Raw genomic sequence first — 21,539 nt, forward strand, 5'->3', positions numbered from 1 at the left:
TGCAGTCTTCGTCCAACCGGGGACACTTCTTTTGCACCCTCTTCTGGGTTGGCAGGGGCTCCTGTCCTTCCTGGAACATCTTTCTGGACTTGGTTCCCTTCCTTTGCAGGTCTTCAGGTCCAGGAATCCAGCAGTTGTTGTTTGCAGACTTGTTTGGTTCTTGCAATAACTCTAATCACGACTTGTAGTGTGTCCTTAGGAAACTTGCAGTACTTTACTCCTGCTGTTCTGGGCTCTGTGGTGGGGTAATTTACTTACCTTTACTGTATTCTTACTCTCCCAGCAATTCTGCACACACTACACTTGTCTAGGGGGGAATTCGTGATTCGCATTCCACTTTCTTAGTATATGGTTTGTGTTGCCCCTAGGAGTATTTTCTCCCATTGCATTCTATAGCATTTCCTATTGTTTGCAATCACCTATGACTATTTACTTACCTTATTTTGGTGTCTAGTGTATATGTTGTGTATAATACTTACCTCCAGAAGGAGTATTGCCTCTGAGGAATTTTTGGACTAGTGTCACCCAATTAAACTACCTTTATTTTTGGTAACTGAGTATTGTCTTTACTTGAGCATAAGTACTGTGTAACAATAAGTGGCACTGCAGGAGCTTTGCATGTCTCCTAGTTCAGCCTAAGCTGCTCTGCTATACCTACCTCTATCAGCCTAAGCTGCTAGAACACTACTACTTCACTAATAAGGAATAACTGGACCTGGTATAAGGTGTAAGTAGACAAGGTACCCACTACAAACCAGGCCAGCCTCCTACAGCACATATACGTGCGTGTAAGTCATGTGCAAGTGAAGTTCAAAGAATTAAAGTGAGCAGCCTAGTAACAGTTTGCAGCTGCCAGTAATAGAAGACAATATTTTAAAACAGGAAGCATGGTGGAGAGCATTTGGGGGCAGGAAGGGGGAGGTGGAGAGTTAAGATCAAGTGTGGGAGGCAAAAGAGCAAGCAGAAGAGACAGCAAGGAAACAAATGACCTTCTGTAGATTACTCAATATTACAAGCATTGGCAAAGCCAATAGGTCAGGCTTGTTTTTGGTATATGTGTTGTTTTGTGTGAATGAGTGTTTGATATAGGATGTATTTGCATTTATTTGGATGCACATACATAGGCATACACAATAGGGGTGGAAATACATACAGCTGGACAACACATATACGGAACGCATGTGCAGTCAGACAATACACAAATGGGCACATAGAGGTTTTGGTTAGATAGAGGAATTGATGTTTGTATCCAAGGATAAACAGATGGTTGGTTGACTGCGGGAGCATAGAATAATGGGTGGGTAGATCGATGCATGTGGTGTGCATAGGTAGATTAACTCAAATATGCCTGGATGTGGGTTGATGAACAAGTGCTTGGGTGAGAGTGGATGATAAATGCTTAGAGGGCCAGTCAATAGATGCACATGTGTAGGCAGATATGGGTGGATGAATGTTTACTGAAGGATAAATAGATAATAAAGTGATGGGTGGATACGTGTGAGTAGAAGGTGGATAGAAAAATCTGTGAATGTGGGAGGAGCATGCATAGGTGAGGGTAGAAGGATGGTCTGATGTTGTTGCATGGAACAATTAAGTAATTTCCAATTCAAATAATCTGCTAGTGAACAGTAAACACCTTAAAAATACAAAACCCAAATGTGCTCTGTCGCCAGGGTTGACTAACATAAGTTTAGCACAAGACTATGCAAGCCCAGCTTTGCATTCCAAAACCCATTGTCTACGGACTGTAACCCCTTTGTCCAAGATCTTTGGGTGTAACCATCTCATGTTATCATCAGCAGTTTCAATCTGGTGAATATTGAGCTTTCTCATACTATGTTTATATGGATAAAGGGGCTAATATAATTCTGAAATATACATGGCAAAACCCCTCATTCGAATAAGACTCGCAATTTGTTAAGTCAAAATTGGCTGTATATTTGGTTTCTCCTAAAATTTCCTCCACTTCAGTGCAAGTTATTGTGAAAAATAAATTCCTTTTTTTTAAAAGTGTCTCTTTTCAGATACAACATAATCCAATGCATTTAAAAAAAAAAATGAATTTAAAAATCATGAGGATGCGTTTGACCTCCATTGGGATTAAATGTAATAATAATATTAATAATATGAAATTTTAAATAAAAATAATATGATCTTAATCCAAGTGCTTGTTTACTAATTCTGTTGCTATCAGATTATTAGATTATTAGATTAGATTATTTAGTGTAGTTTCTGTTATGATTCATGTGCCTGCAACCAATGGGAGAAAAAAGAAATAGCAGTGTTATTAATTTAAAGTATTTTGTGTCACAGAGTTTCTATGTCAAAATATGTTATTTTTAAGTGTGTTGTGATAACCCACATAAACGTATGGATGTTTAAATGACTCTTCACAATAGATTCAATCAATTTTGTTAACATATTTTAGTCAGCACTGCCAGGGGCAGATCTCAAGTAAAGCTATACCGTGGCAATCACATGTATTACCCTGTCAACAATGTAATTGCTACTAATGAATTAAAAAACATTTCACATGTGTTTGTCATTCCTGCTGTCCTCTGCGGAGACTGCTGTAAACTAACCACACTTTCTCAAGTGATTCTAACTTGTTTACAAATTTCAGTACAATGTACCTGCAGAAACAATGTATAGAAGAATTTCCTTGTCTATATGCTGTTAGCATCATAGGTGTGGTACCTAGATTTACACATAATACTTCAGGATTTAATTGAGCATTGGGTTGTAGAGTTTAATATTTTGGGAGAGTTAGAGTGTTCATGGCTGCCATCAATGCCGGACTGGCAATACCGGGCATTGGGTGTTTCGCCGGGAAGCTTCATGGGTGGGGGGTCGCTTTTGTTTTTGGGGGCCAGTTTTGTAGAAGTGCAGTAGTTTAAAAGTACTTCAGAGTTCCTTGTATATCCAACAGTTTTCAGGCAACAATAGAAGTGCCAAGATAATTCTGCTGATTAAAGTGTCCCCAGGACAGAGATTAGGGATTCGTCTAGTGGCAGTTTCGACTCATTTTAGGTAGCCTAAGGTAGCTGAGAGGGTTAATATGCCTACTGCGAATAACGTATACTATGCAGATCACAGAACAGTATTTTATGTGCATAGCTCAGTGGGATACTGCTTTTGTCACAGAGCTCTTTTGTTAGTGTGCACTTCATAAATTACAATCATAATCTAGCACAGTGAGCTGTGAACCGCCAACAAAGAGCTGCATGCAAACTGGTACAGGTTATAAAGTTATGTTGTTTCCCAATCTTTGATTATCCTGATGGCGCAGGCATAATGTAGCGCAAAGGGTTACAGAGTAAATACGGCGCAGGGATTTCAGCCTTGTTGGGCCACATTAACGTAAAAAAAATGACTTTAATGTGGCGCACAGTGGCAATAGGGGACTATAAATATGCCCCTAAGTGCCCACTGGTTTTGCCGGCTCAATGGATATTCATACAGTAACAGCTGACCCATAGGGACCCGGGAGACCAGGAAGCTGGTGCCTCACCCTGCTGGTAAGGAACCTAATGAGACCCATTCCTGTGTAGGTACCTTGTGGATGGGAGGTGAGAGTGAGAATGAAAAATCAGTGGTACACTGTGGTAAAGGGAGGAGTTATACTTAACAAGCTCTGCGATGCACAAAGATGTAGTGTCCATGGAGTGAAGGTGACAGCCTGGATGTGAGCTGTGACCTCTATGTGGAGGGATTGAATTTCATCTCCATCCACACATGCATGTTGCTTGCTTTACCACGGATAATGTCTGGCTATTTTTAGAATTGTACACATTGGCCACAGAATCTGTCACCGCAAAACATTAATGTGACCCACAGTTAATTGAGAGGTGCTGATTTAGGCAAGATATTTGTTGCTTGTGACTCTGTTTGCACAAATAGAGACACTGGCTGTGTATTGTGTGGAGTGAGTGTCTTTGGGATGCTAACCCCTAAGGAGTATCTGGCAGTTACAGGTGGAGCAAACACTGCCTGAAGTGAAAAATGGATTCCAAGAAGCCCATCTCAACTTTGAAGTCTGCAAAAGCAACCAACACTCGCATGAGGAAGATTTGAATCTTTAGCAACCTTTGGAGCAGACCAGCTCTCTAACCTAATAGTGGTGGAGACAGAGCATAGGTCATTCTGCCTGGCACCCCACTGTACCCTATCATTGCCATGCTCTTTAATTACCATGACAGTGGTCAAATTGTAAAATTAGCAAGGGGAAAGAAAGACATCCAATATGCTGATATATTCATCTCATTCTATCCTGATTTTACTCAAAGTGTTCAAGCACCAGACAGATGTTTACTCCAGGAAAGCAAACACTTCAGGGACAAGGTATATAATATGCTATGTTACAAGTTATATCTTGAAGACTATACTTCGGCCTGTAAGGGAAAATTCACCTCTTCTCAGGCCCCAAGGAATGCAATTATTTTCTCTATAAACTCTGAAAGGACAAAGAGGAACCCCTAGCCAGGTACAATACTGAATGACAAATCCTGCAAGTGAAGTGGAATAGGATCTGTCATCAGCGGTGGTGTTTGTAAGAGTCTAAGCAGTGTGACTCCGGAAGTACAAACTCACGTCAGCTGATCTATACCAGATCCAGACAGCTAAACTTCTACTGAGACTTTAGAGTGGTATACCGGATGGACAATAGACTGGTAAGATGAGTATTTGCTGCTAGTCTGCTTGCTACATCCTTGCTGCTCACACTGAGGTGGATATACAAATATAACTGTTGTTTCACTAGCTCGACCTGGCAGATTGCTGACACACTAATTTGGGAAATTGCTACAAACATATATTGTTACCATAGTTAGGAAATTAAAAATGGGATTGTATGGTATATCTCTGGGTGGTGCATTAAGGACTCTCATATCTCTTTGAGACTGCAGGATTAGGGGCAGCTGCACCTCTGCTTGTAGGCGACTGAGTCACTCCTACACCTGTAGGCAGCTGTCAGCCCAATCCTTCTGCTTCTCTAGCAGCGCCTCATCAAAACCCAAATAGTAAAGGTGATTTCTGGCAGCCTAGCGCATGGACTCCGAAAACTCTCAGGGAAAATCAGGGTTAAACAAGACCTACACTTTTCTCTCATTAGCAATACGACTCAACACACAAGCAGGCAAGAGAGAAGATGCAGGATAGTTTTCAATACATTTATTAAAAAGACTGCAATCTGCGATAAAATGCATGAGCTGCAATGATTAGAATAATGACAAGTAACATTATCAGGATTGTGTAAATGAGCGATGTGAATATGGATGCTAAGAGTGCAAGGCATGACACACCTAACCTGCCCATGACACGTCCATGAGAGGCGCCACACCCTCAGTTACCTTAGGACAAGGACCACCTCCACTCTGGCTCCACACAGACACCAAGGCTGAGGTCTGCTGCAAAGTCACGTGCAGATGGAATATCCTGGGTGGAACTCCTTCTAATGGCTCTTGTCTCACAAGGTCTTTTTATAAAGCACATGTTATTGTTCATGCAGACATCCTGACATTTGTATGCACCTAAATGTTAGATTGTGTGTGTGCACATTGGATCAGCAATGTCATAACAATTGCCTGAAATGCTCACATTCAGTTTCTTGTTCAATGTAAAGCAAAGAACATGATGACAATCCAATACGTACATTAGTGATAATGACGCTTTCAGGAAATTGGCAACTGATTATGAAATAAAAACCATTTCTTCTAAAATGCAAGCAATGCTAAAATGAATAAAAGCGAATAATAAAAACAGAGCATGTTATCTAGATAAAAGGGCACATGCCTGCAAGCTGAAGCTAAGCCAAACTCCTAATCCCAGGCAAACCAAAATGAACCCACAACAGCGGCTGGGGTCCTGTATGATGGGGACCGGGTTGGAGGGTGTTAGATATTCCAGTCTGGTTTGAATATGAGGCAGGCATTTCAAGGTGAAAATACACTTATCAGACAGATGCAGAGTTCACTACAGATAGGGATGGATAAAGAGGAGCCAGCCCAGGTTAAAGTTTGGAAATTAATCACATAGAATGCTAGGGGATTGGTTAACTCGCACAAATGTCACCAAGTAATGGCATACCTCTCTTGGCACAAAATTGAAGTGGTATTTTCGCAAGAGACCCACGTGGAGCATGGTAGAGTAACAAATTTTGCCAGAGCTTGGGGCGAATGTAGCTATTTTTCATCCTGTCACACTTACTTGAGGGGAGTGATCATATTTATTAAGTTTTATGCACAGTATGAACATATCAAAACTAGAGTTGGGCAGTGAGCTCCGCTCCGCGAGCAGAGCTATCAAAGTTTTTGGCACTCCGTGCTCCTCTTGGAGCGCAGAGTTTGGCCAAAAACTCCACTAGTCCTGGCAGTGGAGCAGAGCTCACCACGTGGGCACTGCAGCCCAGTTATGGGCCACACATTGAAAACGCAGACAGTCTGTGCTTATGCTGTGTAGCCCATAACTGCGCTGCAGTGCGCATTCACCCAACACGGCATGGAGATGCAGCTCCGGATGATCCAGGACCAGGAGGCAGAGAGGCAGACAGGCCGCTGGCAATGAGGACCCCCTGGGAATGAGGAACCAGGTAAGTCCTCTTTTTCTATTTGCACACTGGTGCACAAAAGACCTGAAACGGCAGCTTTCGCTGCCTGTGGCTCTGTCCTGAATGGGCCCCATCTCGGAAGCGCTAAGCAGGGTCGGGCCTAACCAGGCCAAACCCTGCTTAGCGCTTCCGAGATCAGGCGCATTCAGGGCCACTCCGCAGCTCACGGAACTCCACAGAATTCCATGAAGTTATTAACCAACTCCGCGGAATTCCACGGAGTGGGACTCCGTCAGCTCCACCCATCCCTAATCAAAACAACAGATGATGAAGAGAGCTGTTATCTCACAGTGCAGGGCATGATTTATAGAAGGTCTAATACATTTTTACACACTTAACATTGACTGCTAACTGTCCTCACCCCATATCATGTTGTGTTGTCATCCATTAAATAATCACACACTAATTTAGGAAGGGGATCACTACTTTGTTTTAGACCTGGAGCTGGATTAAACAAAAGGTATAGCCTGGCAATATAGAGGGGCAAGGAACTCCATATTCTATGTTATACCTTATATTGAGCTGGTGGATATTCTGAGAGAGTTGCCCACTACATATATTTTCACTGAAAAATAACTATGGTTAAAATCCCATCATAGTTATGTGTGATATCAAACCTAATTATGATGTTACTTTAACCCTTGGTTAAATATTTTATTATCATATGTGATAAAGTCATTCTTTTTGCCCTGATCACCCTCATTTATTTGACTGATACTGGTGGTGAATGACTCTCACTGTGCCCTGGGTTCTGCTAACCAGGCCCAGGGTCAGTGCTCTGTTTAAAAGGTATATGGTAATTAGACATAATTTTTATTGGCTCTGACAATCTACCTGTGCGTCCCTAGTATATGGTAGGGTGTGTATGTTTAGACTCCCCAGTGAAGTTAAGGCACTTCTGGGTGCACAGCTGTGATCTCTGCTGTCATTGTAAAGGCAGCCCTGCTTTGCAGGCTGCATTTAAAATAAAATTAAGCCCATATTAAACTTCAAATATAAAAGGACTTCCAAAGTCTCAAACTACCTTTTGTACCTATATGCCACCCCTAATGTCAGCCCTAGGTGCCCCAAGGGTAAGGTGCCTTGTAATTATAAGCAGGGACATTAAAAAGGATGTTTCATAAGCGCTGGTGAGGGACAAACTGCCAATTTTGTTTTTCCCTGTTCCTCCATAGGCTAACTTAGGAAGGCTTTCTTTAAAACTAATACATCTATGTTTTGATAGGAGTGAGCTAAAAATATCATTCAAGGTGTCAAAACAATAATTAAGATAAATTCAACAACTTGTTAATGTTAGATTTATCACAACTATTACAGAGAAAGAGTTTTAGAATGCTTTCCTAGAGTTACCAAAATGTAGCTCTATAGCAGCCTCTACTGATTGGTCAGCCTTTCACAGGCTGTCAGGCTGCCTTGATGAGGTGTAAAGTGGCCTAGGCTGAGACAAAGCAACCATCTATTTTGAGTAGAACTGCAGCAGAAGATGCCAGAGCAGGAAGGGGACTGGGTGGCCAAACAGGTCTTCAAAAGGGGAAAGGCAGTTGGGACAGGCACAAGATGTCCCCATTCCCTGCACTACCAGCCAGATAGAAGCCCCTGTAATTAGATTAAAAGAGGGGAGTGCAGGGAAAGGTTAGTGACTCCTGTAAGTGGGCTAAGCCAGACCTGAAACTCCAGACGAGATTTTCTCCATCTTGAATTTTTCAGAAACAGTGCTTTCTAAGACATAATTGTGCCACACTTCTCAGGAAGTGGTCACCACAGCGTTGCACCCTGCAACACATTGGTCAGGGGAGCCCCCCTGCTTGCCAGCCCAGAAACAGTGGCTAAAAGCAAGAGAGCTGCCCAGAAACTGAGATCACTGCTGGAAGAAATAAAAAGAAGAAGATGGACTTCCCTGAGGAACCCCTGGTCTGCACAAAGAAGGACTGCACTCTGAAGGACTCCACATTCTGCACACTCCGGACTTCACCATGACAAGGAATTTACCTTGCTTGAAAAGATTCAGGAGTGGACTCCCTGTAGCAACAGTACAACGGAGCTGCCATTAGTCCCCTGCATCAAAACCTACAAGAAGAGCCCAGCTGACCAGAGTCCAGTGGACTTTTAAGGATTTGACCAGGTGCATTGTGAGAATTGTAGTCCAAACTCCCAAGGAACAACTCAGAGCTTCTGTAACCTAGGATTTTGGTTGTGGATGCTTTAAGGCCAAAAATGACCTTCTGGAAGAAGATCCAGAAGTATGGAATCATTTGGAAAAATGTTGTCAAAAAAGTTCAATAAGTCGACCAACCGGTCCTCGAGAGTGAAGCTGGCGAAGTATACAGCAACCTGGCCTGAAATTTTGGTTTCCCCTGCAGAAACTCCACAGCTTTTCGCCATCGACAAGACTTCCGGGAGATGATGAGGCATTGAGCTGAGCCAAGCCGCTGGCACCAAACCACAAGCCGACCTGAGGAGGAGACCCCTTCACATTGAGAGAAAAAGCTCCAAAAAAGTGCAATAGTAAGATTTTGAGCGAGGCCTACTGTAGGAAAGTACCATCTTGCCTGGCATGTTACCCCCATATTTCACTGTATGTATGTTAGTTTTTGCCTATGTGTCACTGGGATCCTGCTAGGCAGGACCCCAGTGCTCATAATGTATGCCCTGCATGTGTTCCCTGTGTGGTGCCTAACTGTATCACTAAGGCTCTGCTAACCAGAACCTCAGTATTTATGGTCTCTCTGCTTTTCAAATTTGTCACTACAGGCTAGTGACTAATTTTACCAATTCTCATTGGCACACTGGAACACCCTTATAATTCCCTTGTATATGGTACCTAGGTACCCAGGGTATTGGGGTTCCAGGAGATACCTATGGGCTGCAGCATTTCTTTTCCCACCCATAGGGAGCTCAGGCAATTCTTACACAGGACTGCCACTGCAGCCAGAGTGAAATAACGTCCATGTTATTTCACAGCCATTTTTCACTGCACATAAGTAACTTATAATTCACCTATATGTCTAACCCTCACTTGGTGAAGGTTAGGTACCAAGTTACTTAGACTGTGGGCACCCTGGCACTAGCCAAGGTGCCCCCACATTGTTCAAGGCAAATTCCCCAGACTTTGTGAGTGCAGGGACACCATTACACGCGTGCACTACATATAGGTCAATACCTATATGTAGCGTCACCATGGTACCTCCGAACATGGCCATGTAACATGTCTAGGATCATGGAATTGTCACCCCAATACCATTCTGGTATTGGGGGGACAATTCCATGCATCCCCGGGTCTCTAGCACAGAGCCGGGTACTGCCAAACTAACTTTCCGGGGTCTCCACTGCAGCTGCCGCCAACCCCTCAGACAGGTTTCTGCCCCCCTGGGGCCTGGGCAGCCTGGTCCCAGGAAGGCAGAGCAAAGAATTTCCTCTGAGAGAGGGTGTTAAACCCTCTCCCTTTGGAAATAGGTGTGAAGGGCTGGGGAGGAGTAGCCTCCCCCAGACTCTGGAAATGCTTTGATGGGCACAGAAGGTGCCCTCTCCGCATAAGCCAGCCTACACAGGTTCAGAGATCCCGCAGCCCTGCTCTGGCGTGAAACTGAACAAAGGAAAGGGGAGTGACCACTCCCCTGACCAGCACCTCCCAGGGGAGGTGCCCAGAGCTCCTCCAGCGTGTCCCAGACCTCTGCCATCTTGGATGCAGAGGTGTTGGGGCACAATGGACAGCTCTGAGTGGCCAGTGCCAGCAGGTGACGTCAGAGATCCCCTCTGATAGGTGCTTACCTCTCTCAGTAGCCAATCCTCCTCTGTGGGCTATTTAGGGTCTCTCCTCTGGGCTATTCCTCAGATAACGAATGCAAAAGCTCACCAGAGTTCCTCTGCACTTCCCTCTTCAGCTTCTGCCAAGGATCGACCGCTGACTGCTCCAGGACGCCTGCAAAACTGCAACAAAGTAGCAAGATGACTACCAGCAACATTGTAGCGCCTCATCCTGCCGGCTTTCTTGACTGTTTCCTGGTGGTGCATGCTCTGAGGGCTGTCTGCCTTCACCCTGCACTGGAAGCCAAGAAGAAATCTCCAGTGGGTCGACGGAATGTACCCCCTGCTAACACAGGCACCAAACTTCTGCATCACCGGTCCTCTGGGTCCCCTCTCATCCTGATGAGCGTGGTCCCTGGAACACAGGAGCTGGATCCAAGTGTCTCCCACAGTCCAGTGGCCCTTCTGTCCAAATTTGATGGAGGTAAGTCCTTGCTTCCCCACGCCATACAGCAAACCTGTGTACTGCGTGATCTGCAGCTGCTCCGGCTTCTGTGCACCTTTCCAAGGATTTCTTTGTGGATAGCCTAGCCTGGATCCCCAGCACTCTGTCCTGCATTGCCCAACTCGCTGAGTTGGACTCAGACGTCGTGGGACCCTCCTTTGTGACTCTGAATTGACCACTGTCCTCAGATCTTCTAAGTGCCTGTTTTGGTACTTCTGCTGGTGCTGCCTGCTTTTACAGGGGCTCTCTTAGTTGCTGAGTGCCCCCTCTGTCTCCTCCTCCAGGGGGCGACATCCTGGTCCTTTCTGGGCCCCAGCAGCACGAAAAATCCTCAATCGTGACTCTTGAAGCTAGCAAGGCTTGTTTGCGGTATTTCTGCGTGGAAATACTTCTGCATCCTCCAGCACGCCGTGGGACATCTTCTGACCAAAGGAGAAGTTCCTTGCACCTTCTGTTGTTGCAGAATCTTTGTCTTCTTTCACCCAGAGGCAGCCATTTTCACCTTCATCTGGGGTTTAGTGGACTCCTGCACCCCCTGGACATGTGCATGACTCTTGGACTTGGTCTCCTTTCTTTAAAGGTCCTCAGGTACAGGAATCCGTCTTCAGTGTTTTGCTGGTGGTTGTGGTTCTTGCAGAATCCCCTATCTCAACTATACTGTCTTTCTGGGGTAGTAGGGTGACTTTACTCCTACTTTTCAGGGTCCTGGGGTGGGGTATTTTGGACACCCTTACTGTTTTCTTACAGTCCCAGCAACCCTCTACAACCTACCATAGGCCTGGGGTCCATTTGTGATTCGCATTCCAATTTTGGAGTGTATGGTTTGTGTTGCCCCTAGGCCTATTTCGACCTATTGCATCCTATTGTGTTCTACATTGTTTGCACTACTTTTCTTACTGTTACTTGCCTGATTTTGGTTTGTGTACATATCATTTGTGTATATTACTTACCTTCTGAGTGAGGGTATCCTCTGAGATACTTTTGGCATATTGTCACTAAAATAAAGTACCTTTATTTTTAGTAACTCTGAGTATTGTGTTTTCTTGTGATATAGTGCTATGTGATATAAGTGGTATAGTAGGAGCTTTGCATGTCTCCTAGTTCAGCCTAAGCTGCTCTGCTATAGCTACCTCTATCAGCCTAAGCTGCTAGAACACCTCTATTCTACTAATAAGGGATAACTGGACCTGGCACAAGGTGTAAGTACCACAAGGTACCCACTATAAGCCAGGCCAGCCTCCTACACCTACCACTCAGCATAGCCAACTTGGGCTCCATCTCAGTCAGCTGCAAACTTTCCCTTTGACCCAGTCAGATGTGACCAGATAGCAACGGATGCCGCTTTTCACTTTTTAGCCACTAGAAAGCACATTTTTACATTTAGGGCCAGATGTATCAATCGATTTTGCATTCGGCCGTTTGCGAATGCAAAAATGCCTTTCAGAATGTATGAAAGGCATTCGCAGTGCAATTTTAAGGACTCGCTAAAATAGCGATTCCTTAAAATTGCGACCCCATTTAGAGAATCGCAAATTAATCCTTATTTGTGATTTCTTGAGCACATGTATCAAGCATTTCCTAAATGCGAATTGGGCATTTAGGAAATGCAATTACCACCAACAATAGTTTGGTGGTAACCATGTGCAAATTTAAAAAATGCATTTTAAATGCATTTTTAAAATTGACATGTAGCGCACACATGCCCCTAAGGCAGAGGTCTTCAAACTTTTTGATGCCGGGACCCCCCTCTTAAAAAGATTTAGGTGTAAGGACCCCCTCCTGATAAAAAATTCTAGAACCTGGTACTCCTCATCATCAACAGTAGTAAACATCCCCATTTCCCACAGCAAATCATTTTTACTGTGAGGAAAAAATATTAAACAGTGTTTAGTAAATCAAAGATCAGTGAGTGTGGGGGTGTGGTCAAGAGTGTGGCTAAAAACAAAGGTCCTCATTTATTAGGAATTGACATGGGGCAGAGCTGCAAGTCTTCTTGCTACACTGCCACACTCCAATACAAAAGGGCAGGAATGGACCGTATTTATGAAATACAGTACATTTCTGTCCTTTCCCGCTGCGCTGGCGCACAATTGCTGCCTAGTGCCAACATAGGCAGGATTGTATTTGTGCAGGAAGGGGCACCTTCCTGCAGAAAAACAATCCAGAAAGGCATTGTACCTCTTTTTACATGTGTGGCAGATAGCAGCACACATGGAAAGAGAAAAAAACAAGGAGAAATTAAAAATGTCTCCTCATTATGCGTGCTCTGGGGAGATGCAAGGTTTTGGTACTGCTCCAGTTTACGTGATTTTGTAAATCTGGGGCAGCGTCAAAATCCATCTGTGTTGCATAGGAACGCCCACCACTACGCCCGTGGAACGCCTCCTTGACGGAAAGTAAGGCAATGCAGCGACTTGCACTGCACTCAGGGTGGCTTTGAATCAGCTCATAGGTACGATTGAGAGGCTTGTCATGCTGGAGCATCAAAAAAAGTGATGCTCCAGCAGCGCAAATCTCTCAGAAATAAACCCAAAATATTCTCTAAATTTTTTTAAGTCTTCACCGCCAGGTAGCTACATATAAATTAATAGCCAGCTGAAATTAAAAATAAATAAAATAAAGTTGTTACTCATTGGAAAATGCACTGTAGTGCATTATGAAACCTCTATTAGTTATTGCACTGCAGAGGTCTGTGTTTAACCGGAGAGCAACAGAACTAAATCTTTGTTAGTACAGTTGAGAATAGTGACTTGTGTATTTTTAGTGCCATGAGGTCACAGCCTGTGACAGAAAGCACTCGGCATTATTTTATACTTACATTGCACACAGTATAAGATAGGCCACTACAAAAAGGTTTATTATAAAACTGTGCTTTCAAAATGTGGATTTAAGTAATATCAGAGCATATGCAATACCTTTTTTTTTAATAGCTATCCCTTCGACACCTCCAGGTGAAGTAAGCGCTGTGTAAATACAATTACAATTAAAAGCATGCACTTCACAGCTCAGTTGTTAGCGCTTCGCACTACCCCTCAAAAAAAATAAATGTTTGTCCTCACAAAGCTTTGATCATTTAAAGCTGCTCCCAAGCACCCTTTACATTTGCAGATCAGCTTGTAGAGCACATTTGGTTTTCATTCAGGAAGCAGAAGCCCTGGGCTGAAAGTCTCCTTAGCTGTCTGTGCAGCTTTCGCAGCACAGGAGACTCAAATTAAAGTTCAGCTGAGGCATTTTAAGGATCAGCTGGGGGAATGTGCAACCCCCTTTCCAGGTCTCCACGGCCCCCCTGGGGGTCCCGACCCCCAGATTGAAGACCTCTGCCCTAAGGCATGTGTATGCTTCACATGTCCGTAAAAATATTTTTGGGGTGCAGCAGAGGGGGCCTTAGGCCCCCAGCACCCTGGGATTTGCATTTCCTAAATTGCGAATTCCTAACTGTAATTTGCAATTTAGGGAATGCAAAACCATTTGCAGCAGGCCCATAGGTTCAAATGGAGTTGGATTCTCTATTTGCGATTCGGTAATAGCATTTGCGAATTTTAAGAACTCGCTATTACCAAATCGCAAAAATCATACATACCATGGTGCTGGATTTGTATTATTTGTTTGTTTTATTTATTTACTGTTTTGTTAATATTAAACACTTTACTCACCTGTCTCCTAAGTTAAGCCTATCTGCTCGGGACCAGGCTACCAAGGGTTGATCAAGGATGAATTTACTGAGAACTTGACTGAACCTTATTTGTGACTGTGGCATTATCACCTTCCCCTACTAATAAACCCCTTTCCAGCACCATATGTAAATGCATCCCTTGCCATGCAAAGGCAGAAAGGGACTGGCCCATGGGACCCCATCCCTCAGGGCTGTCACCTTTACGTACTTATGCAATCACTGTGGAGAAGCCTTATAAATAGAAACAACCGTCAGAGAAAGTGATGTGTATTGTGCCAACTAGTCAATACGCAAACTGAAAAGGGGATTCCATTGGTCTTGACTGTACCATAAGCTCATAAGCTGCATAGATGTGTGTAGGAAAGTACCATCTTGCCTGGCATGTTACCCCCATTTTTACTTGTGTGTCAGTTGTTTTTTCCTGTCTCACTGGGACCCTGCTAGTCAGGACCTCAGTGCTCATAGTTGTGGCCTGAATGTGTGGTCCCTGTGTAGTGCCTAACTATGTCACTGAGGCTCTGCTAATCAGAACCTCAGGGATTATGCTCTCTCTGCCTTTAAAATTGTCACTTCAGGCTAGTGACCATTTTCACCATTTCTAATTGGCACACTGGAACACCCTTATAATTCCCTAGTATATGGTACCTAGGCACCCAGGGTATTGGGGTTCCAGGAGATCCCTAAGGGCTGCAGCATTTCTTTTGCCACCCATAGGGAGCTCAGACCAATATTACACAGGACTGCCACTGCAGCCTGAGTGAAATAATGTCCACGTTATTTCACAGCCATTTTTTCACTGCACTTAAGTAATTTATAAGTCACCTATATGTCTAACCCTCATTTAGTAAAGGTTAGGTGCAAAGTTACTAAGTGTGAGGGCACCCTGGCACTAGCCAAGGTGCCCCCACATAGTTCAGGGCAATTTCCCTGGACTTTGTGAGTGCCGAGACACCATTACACGCGTGCACTACATATAGGTCAATACCTATATGTAGTTTCACAATGGTAACTCTGAATATGGCCATGTAACATGTCTAAGATCATGGAATTGCCCCCCCATGCCAATTCTGGTATTGGGATGCCAGTCCCATGCATCCCCAAGCCTCCAGCATGGACCCCGGGTACTGCCAAACCAGCTCTCTGGGGTTTTCACTGCAGCTACCACTGCTTCCAACCCACAGACAGGCTTCTGCCCTCCTGGGGTCTGGGCAGCCATGTCCCAGTAAGGCAGAACAAAGGATTTCCTCTGAGAGAAGGTGTTACACCCTCTCCCTTTGGAAATAGGTGTTAAGGGCCTGAGAGGAGTAGCCTCTCCTGGCCTCTGGAAATGCTTCGAAGGACACAGATAGTGCCCTCCTTGCATAAACCAGTCTACACCAGTTCAGGGAACCCTCAGCCCTGCTCTGGCATGAAACTGGACAAAGGAAAGGGGAGTGATCACTCTCCTGTCCATCACCACCCCAGGGTTGGTGCCCAGAGCTCCTCCAGTGTGTCCCACACCTCTGCCATCTTGAATCCAGAGGTGTGAGGGCACAATGGAGGCCTCTGAGTGGCCAGTGCCAGCAGGTGACGTCAGAGTCCCCTCCTGATAGGTACTTACCTGACTAGGTGGCCAATCCTCCTCTGAGGGCTATTTAGGGTCTCTCCTGTGGGCTTTTCCTCAGATAACGAATGCAATAGCTCACCAGAGTTCCTCTGCATCTCCCCCTTTGACTTCTGCCAAGGATCGACCGGTGACTGCTCCAGGACGCCTGCAAAACTGCAACAAAGTAGCAAGAAGACTACCAGTGACATTGTAGCGCCTAATCCTGCTGGCTTTCTTGACTGTTTCCTGGTGGTGCATGCTCTGGGGGCTGTCTGCCTTCACCCTGCACTGGAAGCCAAGACGAAATCTCCCAAGGGTCGACTGAATCTTCCCCCTGCTGCCGCAGGCACCAAACTTCTGCTTCACTGGTCCTCTGGGTCCCCTCTCATCATGCCGAGCGTGGTCCCTGGAACACAGGTGGTGGATCCAAGTGACCCTGACAGTCCAGGGTCCATCTGTCCAAATTTGGCGGAGGTAAGTCCTTGCCTCCCCTCGCCAGACAGTAATCCTGTGTACTGCGTGAACTGCAGCTGCTAGGGATTCTGTGCACTTTTGCAAGGAATCCTTCATGCACAGCACAGCCCAGGTCCCCAGCACTCCGTCCTGCATTGCTCAACTCGCTGAGTTGACCACCGGCTTCGTGGGACCCTCCTTTGTAGTGTTGAGACGACCGATGTGCTCTGTTTTCTTGAACCCGTGTTCAAGTACTTCTGCGGGTGCAGCCTTTTTCTGCATGGGCTCTCTGTATTGCTTTGGGCCTCCTCTGTCTCCTCTTCCAAGTGGCGACCTCGTAGTCCTTCGTGGGCCCAGGCAGCACCCATTTTCTTCAACTGTGACCTTTGTAGCTAGCAAGGCTTGTTTGTGGTCTTTCTGCATAGAAACAACTCTGCATCCTCCAGCATTCCGTGGGACATCTTCTGTGTGAAGGAGAAGTTCCTGGCATCTTCCGTTGTTGCAGGATCTTAAGCTTCTTCCGCCCAGAGGCAGCCATTTTGCACCTTCATCCGGGGTTTAGTGGGCTCCTGCCTTCCCTGGACACTTTCAAAGCTCTTGGACTTGGTCCCCTTCCTTTGCAGGTCCTCAGGTCCAGGAATACATCTTCAGTGCTTTGCAGTCAGTTGTGGTCTTTGCAGAATCTCCTATCACAACTTTAGTGTGTTTCTGGGGAAGTAGGGTCACTTTACTCCTACTTTTCAGGGTCTTGGGGTGGGGTATCTTGGACACCATTAGTGTTGTCTTACACTCCCAGCGACCGTCTACACACTACACTAGGGCACGGGTCCCTAAGTGGTTCACATTCCACTTTCTTAGTATATGGTTTGTGTTGCCCGTCGGCCTATTGCATCCTATTGTACTCTACAGTGTTTGCACTACTTTGCTAACTGTTTACTTACCTGATTTTGGTTTGTGTGTATATTTTGTGTATTTTACTTACCTCCTAAGGGAGTATATCCTCTGAGATGCTTTTGGCATATTGTCACTAAAATAAAGTACCTTTATTTTTAGTAACTGAGTATTGTTTTTTTATGATATAATGCTATATGATATAAGTGGTATAGTAGGAGCTTTGCTTTCTCCTAGTTCAGCCTAAGCTGCTCTGCTATAGCTACCTCTATCAGCCTAAGCTGCTAGAACACTACTAATCTACTAATAAGGGATAACAGGACCTGGCACAAGGTGCAAGTACCATCAGGTACCCACTGTAAGCCAGGCTAGCCTCCTATAATGTGCCTCTGATAATTCATGGCTATGTCTCATAATTCATGAGAAGTGGTTGTTTTCAACGTGTCTGTTTTCAGTGTTGTAAAAAAGCATTAAGAAAAAAATATTTTAAAACTGTTCAATGAAAAAAGCAAAGATTAGAGAGATTTTATAGTAAGGTGTTGGAATAAGATGCCAGCTATCATTTAAAAAATAAAAATCACTGATATTTACCAGTTGCAGTTTACAGAGCTAACTATAACATGTGTCCTACTATCTTAAATGACATTGTTGATGACATTACTATTAACGTCACTGATGACATCACTATAACACCATTGTTATACGCAGCATATAGTTAGTGAGCATAAACATGTGGGTCCATAGAATGGCAATAGCTTAAGCTGTGAAGGACACTGTGAATGTGCATGCTGAAAGTTATAACTGATGTGAGTTACAGAGGTATGTTTTAAAGTAGGCTTTGCCTTAAAGCTGTGAGAAAGTCCAAAGCTTCTGTTGTCAAAAGATTATCCACAAGTCCATGTGCCCATTTTAAATAGTTGTAATGTAGTGTTATAGACCATTCTGTGTAGCATTGGCGTTTATAAAGTGTGGGTGCTTATTTCCAGAAATGTTTGAGGATTTGGAGGAACTCTGACTAACTAACTATAATGTAACATTGACCTTTATATTTTTCAGTGCATTTCTTTTTTGTTTTTCATATTCAGCCAATGCCCCTGCTGGGCACAGTCTTTGGCTTACACCTAACATGGCACATGCACTCAACCCCAATGCAGATAACCCCAAAACTGAGCATGCCGAAGGCCAGGCCCTGCCCTGTTCCCAACACCCTGCTGCACATGGCCCTGTGCACAGCAAAAGGCTAGGTAGAGAGCCTGGCCTTCAGCCAGGCCCTGCCCCCAAACTGTGTGAGTGCTTACCCCTGGCTGTACATGGCCTCTATCCCTGCATAATGGGGGTATGGGCATAACGCCTAGCCTAGCACCAGAGCCTGTACCCAACACAGTACATGGAGGGGTGCTCAACCTACATTCTTTTGTCCTTGTTTTGTGGATACCACTGCACTCCAGCGGTAACTACCTTTGAAGCTTCATAGAAGAGTCTTGCATGGTGCCACGGTACCATGCAAGACTCCTCTATGAAGTTTGCATGGTTCTGTGTTACCATGGTGGTAATGCTTGAGTGGAAGCTCCTATGGCAGTTGCTTGAAGGTATGATGGGTTCCGCTACAAAACTGTGATGTCCACAGCCATATATATATATTTTTAAATTTAGCCCTTGGGGTGTTTCTCATGTTTCCGCACACAAGTGCCAGTGAGTCTGGGTATTCATATCCTTTCTCCTTTTTTAAAACACAGAGACTGAGACCTTGAGTCCTGTAATGGTGGCGAGCAAATCATATTGTTATGTCCTGCAAGACCAGTCGCTGTCCCGGTGTACTAAAAAGGTCAATATGAGAAAAAGCTCCCTACCCCAATCAGAGAGCCCTATTTTAAAACATTTTTGTAACACTGGCTTCTTGTGGAAGAAATCATCCAGAAATGTCAATTTTTCGAAAATAGCTGAACAGATTTAAACAAATCACACAAAAAAACTTCTGAGTAAAATGTAATATCGTTTAGCGTCTTTTCTGTATTGGAAAACATATTTTCCTTTTGAAACTCATGTGGGAAATTACAGATTTGGAATCTCTCTTTTTGTTGGCCCCTTTTTTTTGACGGATAAGTGCAACACTTTCCATGAAGCAACCAAGGTGGATTAAGTTTTATTTTTGGAAAGTTTTGTGCAGTTATTAGCTCATCCTACAAAAACTCTAACCTAAGTATTACTACACTGTGGTGACCTGTATCTTTGTAGGATGCTTTTTTCATAGATGATACTCGTCAATTCAATCACTGCCATCTTTGAAAGGATGACTTGTGAGTAAAAAAGCTGATATACATCGTGCTTAGCAGACATGGGAGAAAATATCCAAACAGTTGGTCATTTTTCATAGTCTTGATTTCGAACAAATTAAATTCCTTCTCTCCCTCCCATATATGCATTCTCTCACCATCCATTAGTTTTACACAAACACACACACACACTCCACTCTCTCTCTCTCTGAAAACTGTCTCATTTCACCCAAATGACGGCGGCATGTCATGGTGATGTCATGCTCAACCCCCACCCTTCTCATACCACCATCAGTGTTTTTACTGGTGGTAAAATGTTGGCGCAAGTTGCAGGTGTTACAGCGGCCTGAAATCTGTTGCCAGATGAGTTGGGGGCCTCGGAAATCTAATAGCGACCTGCAGTGGTGGTCGGTAATTTTAAGAGGGAGGGGGGCAGGGGTATGTTACACATGTACACATACACCTCACTCACACCCATTCACACATGCACTTACAAACCCATTCACAAAACTCATTAAAAAATACACATACATTCATACACACAGGCACGCACCAAACAAAAAAACAACTACCTCAGAAGCTCTGAAGCCTTAGAGGTACCAGGAGGGTTGGGACTGCTGCCTTCCCTCCTTGGCTAACAGAAGATCAGCCAATGAGGGAAGGCAGCAATCCCAACTCGTCCCAGAGTGGGATGGGGTCAGTGTGACTGCTGACCCCACCCCACTCTGTGATGAGGTGTCACTGATTGAAATTCGGCCCTGGCACTTTAGGGCTTACATTCCCCCTTGTCACGAGGGAGAGGGCCTCAAGGCACATTTGCTAGGCTGAAGAGGTTACAGGGGCATCGAGGCACCTTTGCTAGGCTGAAGAGGTAACGTCCACAGGACTGTGACATCTTCAGCCCAACAAAGTTCAGCTCAGGCAGCCAGGAGTCTGCACATTTAGTGCATGTCAGCTCCTGACTGCCTGACCTGAACCAGAAGAATATCTATCAGGCTGACTTTTGTACTTTTGTTCAGCCTGATAGATACTGTCACGTCAAGAAAAAGGTAGGGGGGCATGGCCCCTCAACCCGTAAAGACAGGCCACTGCTGGCTACCTGGGCAAGGGATGCATCAGTTTGAAGGATTCTGACAAATGCAGAGGATGGCCCATGAATTTTAGAGAGTGATAATCAGTAAAGTCTGCACTGGGTAAATTCCACTGGACCTCTTTGAATGGCATTGTAAGGTCTGTAAGGAGCGCCTCTTACCTTGTGTTTCCAGCCTCCTCTCTTCTTCACGGTACGTTATCTCTGCTGCACCCCTCGTGGTCTTAATATTCTCATACATGAGCTGTCCATCCTCCACACAGACCGTGCTGGAGCCTGGGGAAGACAGAAATATCACATGAGCCACCTACCAAGTGTGAGGGTGGGACATGAGGGTGTAGTACCTCACCTTCTGGATAAGTCCCCGTAGTCTTGGGAGGCGTCTTCGCAAACCTTAAGGATGCATAGGTGCAAGCGCCGGCCATCCCTCTCTCTGCTGCAAATGACTTCACTGAAGTTTGTAGAAATAACTCTGGTCTGCTTTTCAGCAGAATAAAAGGAAGTCTGTGGCGGATAAAATCAGTCATTATTGGGAGAGTTAAAATGTGATTTCCTCCCCGTCCTAGCACTCACAACAGGTGGGCCCAGTGAAGCGGACATATGCTCTGTGTATATAACTAACTTTCAAGAACTTCCCTTTTAATATGTGCATTTCCCCATATCATCGTCCTTTAAAAAAATATTTCACCATTTGACGAGGTTCTCAACCAAGTAATAAGTA

The 21,539-nt window shown here is 44.6% G+C and overlaps 1 protein-coding gene across 2 annotated transcripts in view; it reads right to left on the bottom strand.

Moving 5' to 3' along the window:
- The window catches only part of LOC138296275 (B-cell differentiation antigen CD72-like), a 383,066-nt gene extending 361,786 nt beyond the window's left edge, over positions 1–21,280 (bottom strand). For both annotated transcript variants that reach the window (XM_069235260.1, XM_069235250.1), the window contains exons 1-2: positions 21,168–21,280; positions 20,981–21,094 (exon numbers count right to left, since the gene is read on the bottom strand). In XM_069235260.1, the coding sequence (XP_069091361.1) occupies positions 20,981–21,094; positions 21,168–21,243 (190 nt within the window). In that variant the 5' untranslated portion in view covers positions 21,244–21,280. The remainder of the gene's footprint in view (positions 1–20,980; positions 21,095–21,167) is intronic.
- Between the last annotated feature and the right edge of the window lie 259 nt (positions 21,281–21,539).

This window comes from Pleurodeles waltl, chromosome 1_2 (assembly GCF_031143425.1).
Source record: "Pleurodeles waltl isolate 20211129_DDA chromosome 1_2, aPleWal1.hap1.20221129, whole genome shotgun sequence".
Taxonomy (NCBI): Eukaryota; Metazoa; Chordata; class Amphibia; order Caudata; family Salamandridae; genus Pleurodeles; species Pleurodeles waltl.